The 10862-nt window shown below is 40.7% G+C and overlaps 1 protein-coding gene across 1 annotated transcript in view; it reads left to right on the forward strand.

Annotated features, from left to right (window-relative positions):
- Positions 1-1992, forward strand: part of LOC108545774 (insulin-like growth factor-binding protein complex acid labile subunit) — a 3253-nt gene extending 1261 nt beyond the window's left edge. The window contains exon 1 of the mRNA XM_017897556.1: positions 1-1992. This exon is cut by the window's left edge and continues 1261 nt beyond it. Within this exon, the coding sequence (XP_017753045.1) occupies positions 1-1689 (1689 nt within the window). The 3' untranslated portion in view covers positions 1690-1992.
- Positions 1993-10862: the final 8870 nt, after the last annotated feature.

A 10862-nucleotide genomic window follows, 5' to 3' on the forward strand; every position in this document is an offset into this window, starting at 1 on the left:
GCGGACGGCGCTCTCGGTCGTCTAGAGGTTCTCGAGGAACTGGACATCTCTGGTAACGTCCTCGTTAAGATCCCCGGAAGCCTGCCCAACAGCCTGACGAATCTGAAGTTACAACGAAACGCGATAACCGCTTTGAAAATCGACGACTTGCAGGGGCTGTACAATCTAAAGTCCCTAATGCTGAACGATAACGATATCAATGAGATCGAGGTGGGAGCACTCGGTCAGTTACCGGTACTGGAGCAGCTCGATCTGTCCGATAATCCCATTAAAACGTTGCCGGCTAATACCCTAAGTGGACCAAGTAACCTCGCCAAGCTCCGTATGTCAGGATTAACCTCGCTTCAACGAAAGCAGGAAGAACAAAGTGACATGGCATTCCCTGTACCTACACCCGAAAGACTCGTGTACCTCGACGTATCGAGGAGTCCTGTCCTGGCCAGGCAGCTTTTAGCCGATGACGCCGCACTGTCTGCCTGCAAGAGCCTGATCGAATTGAACCTGTCCCGTACCAACGTTACCAGTCTCAGATTCGATCTGCCATATATGCTGCCACAACTGCGTATCATGGACCTCAGCGGAAATCACTGGGATTGCACGGAGGATCTATACTGGGTGGGTGAATGGCTACGGCAGCACGAGCAACTAAATAAAGACGTTGAACCGGGTCAATGCGATACCCCTGAGGAATTGTCAGGATCATCCCTGTACGAATTACCATCGCCACCGAGTCCACTTCCCACGACTCAGCCAACCACGACACCCATCGCCTCGACCTTATCGATTCTATCTCCCATCGAACGTACATCCTATTTTAATAACCTGACCGTGTCTTCCAACCTTACCGACATCAACGTGACTAAAGCGACCGTCAGCCCTGTCGACGAATCTATTAGCATCAACGATACGACGCCATCGTCATCGCGCACCGACTCGAGCCAGCAGATCGACAGCTTCCGTAACGTCGCTGACAACTCGACGAACAACGAAACCAGACCTAGCTCCGCGACGCTTCCCGGCAATGAAACCCGGTTTTACGACGCGCCCACGTCGTTCAGGAACGTGACGACATCGTCACCGTCGGGGCAGAAGGAGCGAAAGTTGGACGAGAAAGTTAACGAAATCGATGAGACCTCGGCGGAGATTAAAAATTCAATTATAGACGTCGCCGGGCTGTCGTATCGGGGAACGACCGAGGGCAAACCGTCAATTATTAGGACGGAAGAGGATTCGGATCCAGGAACTTTTGATAATCGTATAGACGGTAAGAGGCAGAAGGGCAGGGGACCGAGCAAACTTAGCGTATCGCCGAGCAAGATCACCTCCTTCAAGCTATCGAAACTTGCTCCGCTGAAGGAGGGAGCTGGCGGAAAGAAGACGGCCGAGAAGTACTCGAAGAGGCTGAACAATCTGACAAAAGAGAACTTGGTACTAGGGAATACTCCTGATTCGAATACGATAGCGGAGGAATTGAATAGTCGAGCGACTGATTCCGACGCCAGAGTCTCCGAGGCTTTATCCGCCGGTGCTCATCCAGGGATGCTGGTGCTAGCTGGCGCGGCCCTTGGTGCCGCAGCTGCGCTCACCGTGGTATTGTCGCGACGAGCCACCGTGCGCCGAAGGGATAGGTATCATCGTCACGAAAACATCGAAGTGCACACGCTCACCCCGACCACCGAACTTTGGTGACCAGAGTCTGAATACGCCCGATTGTTCGACAGAGATAAGCGGCTAGGTACCGAGGATTACGAGAAACGTGAGGAAATTTTGTCAATATTATCCCAACGACTCTCCAGTACTCCGCTGACGGACGTGTACTTGAGGAAGATGCTCAAGTAACCTATCCAGTCTCCTGTTTTCTTTGCTTCCTCTTCTTTTCCCACTGACACCCAATCCAGGGTCTGCGCTATCCAATCCTAACGTTTGATCCTTCAGCACCGTTCTACCAGCCAGACGATGTCAGATCCCTGTCATCAGCCGTGATGATGTCAGATCGCGCGACGAACAAGGCAGACTTTTACGCGAAGGAATCAAAAACACGTTTGGAATCGTTCATTTTGATAACAGCTCGTCATCCACGGGTACACTCCGATTCGGCTGATGCATCTTGCTACGATGCTACCCTTAGTTTGCGAAAGCAGCGAGCATCGTGCTACCAAGACGTACAAAACTCAAACAGATCAGCTTGCTTCTCAGCGCGAGAAGCAGTTAACCACCAGATTCGGCTTTGTCCGTCGGGAAATACCGGACACACGGGGAAGTTCAGCGAAGGAAACTGTTGGTCGGAATCCCACGGAGTCTGAGAGGAACGTCTCTACGTGCGAATCTCGACCCGAGCTCGAGAGCAGCACACACGGTCACAATTTGGACGATGGGAAAAGACAAAATGGGTGTCCGTACGGAAGAAACTGGCTGAACGAAGACTCTTGTCTGATCGGACTGGCTGTTTCGAAGGATGGTTCGAAGTCGGCTATCCCGACGTGTCCTTTTTCCATCCACGGTACCAGCGGCACCTCCGCCTGGACGAAAGAGGACACACAGGGATGCGCAACCAGGCTCCGCAGGTGGCAATAAATTTAACAGAACGCAGTCCCTGACACTGCGTCGATCTCAGGCTGATCGGGACGTTAAATAACACACAGTGACAATAATAATTGTAACGTGCCGCGTTTCCGGACTGGACTATACTCAACGTGCATACGTTCAGGACGCTGGGGGTACGGGAGTGCGGCTAGAACTAACGTACGAGGGAAAATGTGGTGAGAAAGGGCGAGACAGAGGGAAGGAGGCTAGGTAGAAGACGGAGAAAAGAAATTGATGGGACACAGGAACGTGCTGGCGTGAAATTCGCGGTGGCGAATTGTACGTTTGAATGACAGTGCGAGACAGGAAGCGAGAGCGATTGCTGGCCGGAAGAACTTTTATCGAGCGCTGTGAGATCGAGTGAGAGAAGAAAGCGCGAGTGCACGAGAGGAGTAAGTGACGGCGAGGGTGTGAGCAAGTATGCGAGAAGCGAGCAGAGAGCAAGAATGAGAAGGAGAAGACGGGAGATGAGAGGGAGAGACAGAGCGAGTGTGTGTGTGAGAGAGAGAGTGAGAGAGAGGAATGATCGCGAGGTGGAACCGGCTCTCAACGGCGGGCAACACCGAGTGTACAGAAACGTAGCTTCCGAACTTAATTCTGGCGGCTTGGCCGGTTGCCAGGGCTCCTTAACAAACAGAAAAACAGAGGATAAGAGTGGAAGAGAGCAGATAAGAAATAACGAAGAGGCTAGACATTATCTTTCTTAAAATAACCAGTGTCAAAGTACCGCTATGATAATAAACCGATGTACAAAGATGCAAATTCTTTTCGATTCCTTTCATCGCCTTCTCATTCGTCACCTGGCTTAGTAGTGGCTAACGTTAGACACCCGGGGTCTACGCTCGCTCGTGTTCCTGGCAGTAGTATGCCTCACGGTTCAGCTCGATTAGAGGTTAGACACGGATCCAGGGTAGTTTAGATCTGCTACTTTTCCCCAGACTCGCGGAGGTGCACCATTTTGGAGTTCTCTTTAAGAAAGATTATCTTCGCGGAGGATAATGGCCGAGTCAAGTGTGCAGGTAAGTTAATCTTTATTGCTGTTCTACTTCGGCTTTTTACTTGTCGATTCCTTTACACCGAGCGAGTCGCGAGATTTGATCCATCTTAAACCCCGATGTCAGAAATTTCGCTACAATGCCTGACACGATGAGAATTTCCTGCCTCCCTGGGGATAAACTCGTATTTATTTTATATCATCGTTCGTACTTTTCCATTTCGTTTTCCGAGGGACATAATTGCATGCTGGGAACAGATAATGATTTCTTTTGTACGTTTTAACGAGTTGTATTATTGTTGAAATACTGACGGATTATCGATAGTTGATAATTTTTGATAAATGGCTTTTGGATTTGCTAATGGATATTGTTCACGGATTTATTGTAAACAATATAGTGCACGACCGAATTTATTTATAAATTATATGAACGATATTTTTATATGTGTATTTGCAACTCTTTGCTGGATATTTTATTTAACATCTGTAGGAACGTACTTAATTATTTCAGGAAATGGAAGGTTACAATGAATATATCAAGAATATACATTCTTTATTAAACTTCAATTTAATGTCATGTATAATATTATTAATTATGAGATTTAATTCTATGAACTAACTTTTTGGTTATCTGAGTGTTAATAATTTAATGTTTAACGTGACATAAAATTCGTATATCAGATTTTTGGAAATGGAAGGTTACAATGAATATATTAAGAATATACATCATTTTTTAAACTTAACTTTAATGTCATGTATAATGTTATTAATTATGAGAGTTAATTCTATGATCTCACTTTTCTGTTATCTTTCTGTTTCTGTTAATAATTTAATGTTTAACGTGTTATAAAATTCATATATTAGATTTTTGAATAGTTAGCATTCAATTTCTTCTGTTATAAGCACACGTTCATGTATATAAATAATAAATGAACTTATTACAAATAATAGTAAATAGGGAATATGACAACAATCAGACAAAATTTGAAATTATGGCTCAATATCAAAATAAAAATTAAATATATATAATTTCTATAAAAATATTCAACAACAAATATTATAATTGACAGATTTCAAACTTCCTCACCAGTAAAATTGAAAATCTTAAACACAAGTGCTCAGGGAAATTAATAAAAATAATAAAGGATAAAACGGTTGCAAAATATATAATTAAGGAGAAATATCAGAATAAACAGGAAATCTGCTGCACCAAATAAGCACTATCTGACAGAATTACAAAAGTTTTCTTCGGATAGATAAAAAAATCTTAAAAAAGAATACGCAAAAATACACACAAGTATTAACACTGAGACAGAGATTGAAACAAACTTTATAAAAATATACAAAATGTTCAAAAATATTTTACACAAAGATACCTGACACCGAATGTTTTAATTAACAACCACTCAACAAAATCCAGAATTCTTTATCGCAAAAGAATTCATAGAATCTAAATATTCACAATTTATAACAACGCGAAACCAAAAATCTTTATTCAACCCTCTATGGACCGAATATATATTTTTCTTCACTATAACAATCGTATGTAATAAAAAATCAACAAATATCAAGCAATAAATTCAGCAGTTTTGACAATTTTATTATAACGAATTCATATTGAAAGTTTGAATTAACAACGTTTGTACTATTGTGCCAAGATAATGTGCAATAGATAGACAAGATAATTTTCCACGCCATCTTGTGGAAAATAAGTCATAGGGGGCCATAGAGGACCTAACTATCATGATCGAATAACCGGTAAATGAAAAAGAATTAGAATTTTTAAAAATGGAATCACGGGAGGTATTGTAAAAATAATTATAAATATATCGAAAGAAAAATCGCGAACTAGAGTGATCAAGACGATAACATTGAATGCAGTATTTAATAAAATATCCATAGACTAGCATGTAACTTGAAAGTTACAGGGGCTCATAGAGGTAATATACATTATATTATATTATACACATATAATATAATTTGATCAAAATATATTATATTAGGGGGACCGAAAAGTAATCAAAATTTCTTCGATGAGCTCGTTCACAGTTTAGTTTGTGTCGAGACACGGTCCCGTAAACACGGAAGTTTTGTTATTACGTTCAAGCTTGCTTGTAAATTTGACAAAATCTTCTCGCAAACAGATCTCCGCAGTAGTAAATAAACAGTTAAAATATATCAAACTCTGGAAGAAGAATCGGTAAAGAAGCTCCATTAATTTCCCCTGAAAGACAGCATAATTGTCCACGATTTAAAAATGGCGCCGTGAAACGTGCAATTTATTGCCCTCGCTGAAAATGAGTTGCATCGCCGAACGAGAACCGTCAGCCTCATTACCATGTTAATCGTGGCACACGGACTAATCCCGTTACAGGACGCACAGCTTCGAGCAGAAAATTCCACATCCTGCCGCGAACGGTACTTCCGGCGGTGCCAATGGCGCGTTATTGCGCCGTGGCGCGAAATAAGAAGGGGAAAAGGTGAGTGAGGAACTGTCGGAAAAAAAGATCGACAGCTGTCGGAAAAATCCGTGCCTTTCGAGATAAGACGGTATCCGGGCTCGATCCGAGACACGAGGATTTCACGTTTTCAGCCATTTATCGAGCAAACAGATTTCCTGCGTCTGCCCTACACGTTTCTTTTTTCAGGGTGGTAGTCAGACAGAAAAAAATTCGGGGATTTTAACAGCAAATTTACATTTGGCCATTTCTTGTATACCTAGCTGTAGAGACACGAGTCGACATTTTGTTTGAAACGAAACTTAAAAAGCAACGTAATTATACGATATAAATTTACAAATTACTATTACAAGCTATGAGATATGCAGAGTGTTTTAGTAATGGTAATATAAAACAATCGGGAAGGGGGTAATTCTACGTGAAAAAACAAATCGAAAATGAAGAATAAAATTTTTCGATTCAAAGCTTCGTTACCGAGAAAATCGAATTTGAATATCCTCTGAATACGCGTGCACTTAATTGTTGCCTAGATGGATAGACCATTGATACATCAGTATCGGTGATAGAATTGAGATGAGGGTGATTCTACGTGGAAGAACAAATCGAAAATAAAGAATAAAATTTTTTGATTCGAAGCTTCGTTGTGGAGAAAATCGAATTTTCGTATATTGTTTCCAGAACAAATAATTAAAATTACCATATATTTGTATATCTCACATATGTTTAAAATCGTTGCAAATGTGTTTCATAAAATTGTTTTAATTAGAATATAACGATAACGATCACGGAAAGTTCATATATCGGGAACAATTGATTCTTGAAAATTAATTTATGAATTTTGCGATCCATTTTTTGGGGCTTCTATATATATATGAAAATGACCGGGCTATTGTTACATTATTATAAATAAATTTAGAAAGAAAGACAAAAATATCGAGTTTTTTTATTTTAAAAAAAAGGCACATGAGAAACTAAATTATGGAAAAAAATATGCAAAAATTTTTAAAACAAATTACATTTATACTAGGCAATTATTGCAAAATTTTAGTGTCATAGAGTAATAGCAAGTCAGTAGAATCAGACTGTACAATTCAAAATTTGTCAAAAATAAAATCATTAGTAATAATAATAATAATGAATAACCGCAATTAATTAGAAATATAGAAGAAATAATGACAGGTAGAAAATATATAAGTATTAATTAGCATCTACTCAATTTTAAGATTGTGAAGATATTTAAAAACAATTTCTATGCACGCTACGTAATTTTATAACAAATTACTAAATTAATATTTCTCAAATCGTATCAAATAAATACAAAAATGATTATTTTTTTTTAAATAAAAACGTTTCATACTCTTCTCCGTAACTGCATCCTCTGCAGAAATCTATTTTACGAGCTGTATTATCACACAATTAAAATTAAAACCGGTTTCGACGTTGCACCGGCACGAAATTCAATTTACAAATTTTATTTTCACCTTTACATTAAAGCAATTTTCCCTGATTCGATTATTGACCTCTCGCGAGTTCATCCTCCCTCTGCATGACGCGCCGCTTATTAAGTTAAACGACACGTAAAACTAATACCCTCCAGCGACTATTATAACAACAAATATAATATCACTCCGGAATAATCAAACAATCCAAACACCATTCCCTCCTAATTCGATAGAAAAAAAGAAAAAAAGAGAAAAAAAGAAAACGAAAAAAAAGAAAACACTTGTATAAAAGAAATATAATCTAGACAAATGATCACATCCATTGTTCCACCATCGTGGCGCTAGTGTCTCTTTCTCTGTGTAATTCGTTGCTTGTTAAGCTAAACTAATACCGTTTCAACAATAACAATTACAATACACTTCAAAACCATCGAACAATCTATACGCCACCTTTTCGTAATTCGATCAAAAAGAGAAAAGAAAAATCTATAATAAAAGACAACAAGATAGGCACGTAACCCTACTTTTCGTTCCACCGTTGGCGCTAGTGTCGAATGGTGTCGAATGGCGCTAGTGTCGCATGCAAGTACAAGAATTCACCCTGCGATGTGCGACACGCAATTTACTAACTTAACACTAGAACTACCGACCTATAATGAGCAGCTACATATATTTTACACAAATGAAGATAATTGTAGCAATACAGAAAAAACAAATAACTATAAACAATTATGTTTCGATCTGAATGAAAGTAAGCATAAATTCCGTCAAAAGCAGTTCATATGTTCCGAAAAATTGTAAAAATAAAATATCCGAAACAAGTCATCCCAATCCCTTTGGTAGTTCTAGTGTTAAACGACACATAAAACTAGTACCATTTCTATAACTGTTATAACAAGAGATACAATATCAATCCGAAAAAATCAAACAAGTCAAACTCGATTCATTTCCCAATAATCTAGTTGAGAAAGAAAAGGTTATACGAAGAACAACAGCGTAGATACGAAACTCTGCCAGTTACTTCGTCACCGTGGCGCTAGTGTCGCTCACAAGTACCAAAATGTACCCCACGAGCCTCGGCGCGTCACTTAATACTTAAATAACAAGTACAACTATATCTTTACAGATAACTATGTTAACCCTTTGACTGCCACGCCGAAATCACATGTTTCGCTCAGGATGTCACGGTAGAATTTTTATTGTTCAAAGCATATAATGGCAAAATAATAATAAATTGATGATATAAGACAATATTCTTACCCAATGGAGCGTTTATCTTATTATCGATCACGGTTGACCTCCGTGATGCCTTGATAATGCTTGACAATTGACTAACTGTCAATTTTTATTCAACTTTTACAATCGTAAGTAGTTCAAGCGTTCAATGACCACCGTAGCGTCACAGGAAAAATGGTCAGTCATATATAACCAACGTGGCAGTCAAAATGTTAATAATAAATGTAACATCATTCGAAAATCTAATTTCACTTAATAAACAAAGAAAAATAAATAAAAATATGATGTGAATATAAACTACGTTTGGTTATGTTACGTTTGGTTCGGTTAGGACAGGATAGATCTGCCTTTTGTGCGATACACTGCTATTCGGTGGATTTCTGCGCTCTACAGTGAGCCTCGAGATATTAAAAATTGAAGCAGAACATATTAGAGCGAAGCAGAACGCAGAAATCCACCGAATAGCAGTGTATAGCGCAAAAGTTAAAGATATCATACCCTAACATAACCAATCGTCACATAACCAAACGTAACGTAACACAACATCTATAATAGTATATCAGATAACGATATGAACATAATAATAATATAATAAAAACAAATAAACAAGAAAAATGTAAATAGAAGCCAGATATCTATAGAAGAAACGAAATATACGAACCAACTCCTCTTATAACGTCACCGTGGCGCTAGTATCGCTGCCCAATACAAAACTGTACCCACAACGTAGCACGGTAGGCAGGAGGCAGTTGTATATTTCCAATTCTCCGTAGCAACATTCCGTAACGAGCTTTGCCTCCATAAATCTCGATTTGCAAGAAATTAGAGAAAGAGAAGCGGAAGAGTGCGTTCTCGGAGGGTAGTGGAAAAGTTTAATTTTCCCTGTCTTAATCTCAGTAATTCCATCCAGGGAGCCAGGGAAGTTCCGTTCCGCAACGAATGTTAATCGGGCTGTTCGCGGCTCCACCTACAATAGCGATAAGCAGGGAACATGCTTACCTCCCCACCAATGAAAGAATCAGATAACGTCACTACGGCGAGCGTCGGGACTGTGGGGGTGGCAGAGGGGCGCCTGGTGGTCCGCAGGGCTGTAAAATCACGAGAGACTTCGAAGCTACGTAAATGTTACTACATGAATAATTCGCGGCGGGCGTTTCCCGGTCTCGTAGCCCGCGGCTGAATTTCCTGGAACATGGTAACGAGACCGCAACAGGGAAAAACGATATTTAGGAGGGCCGGAAAAGCACGGAGCCTAGCGATCCGTGGGCTGAGGGGCGAAGGAACGAGCCGGTTCCTTAAGCCCTTGTTTAAATTTCCTATGGAATAACCCTTCGCGGCAGTGCAACTAGGAAATTTAATCACCGTATAGCGGGCTCACCCCGGGCTACGGAACTGGCAAATTCAGTAACATCTTGCAGAAGTTCGTTATCCCTACCAGGCCTCCCCCTGGCTCGCGTTCGATTCCGGTTTATCCAGGCCCGTGCCACTGCTATTTCGTAATATTGACTTCATCGATGAAAAACAGAATTCAGTTCCTCAACTTATCTGCATTCCCAGCCGGCACACCCTACCCCAATCCTCGGGGTTTCCTGCGTTTCGTTCGGTTCTAATATCGGCCCCGGTATGGGGCTAATTTAGTTGTTGCAAACTAGAGGAATACCTTTGTAAATCGAGCTATATGCACGACGATTAAACGACGATTCGAGTTAAGCAAGGAAGGGTTGGTTTTAAGGTATAATCCGTGTTCCGTCCCGGAGAGCGTGTTTATAACATGATTTTCATTCCAAGGCTTACACTTTTAACAGACCTAACGGTTAACGATATATTTTATATCGCGACTGCAAATCCGGAGGATAGATGTGCCTCACCGCCGTTCTAGCGGATTAAGTTGTAAAGGTAAAGGCGAAAGTTTAGGAATTTTTACAAGTACCAGACTCGACAGATGGGACCCACGCGTGACAGACCCAACGAGCGACGGACGGACACCGCTTATAAATCGCGTCATTGACCATCAAAAATCAGCTCCTTGACAGTTTCCTACTCCTTAGCCAAAGGTCCTTCCGTCACACCCTCTGTCCAATTAAAACTCCTTACTTTTCCACCACCAACGTTTATTTTGCCCAATCGGAACTAAACTGGAGAAAACAC

The sequence above is a fragment of the Eufriesea mexicana genome, unplaced genomic scaffold (genome assembly GCF_001483705.2).
Source record: "Eufriesea mexicana isolate 0111107269 unplaced genomic scaffold, ASM148370v2 scaffold562, whole genome shotgun sequence".
NCBI lineage: Eukaryota > Metazoa > Arthropoda > Insecta > Hymenoptera > Apidae > Eufriesea > Eufriesea mexicana.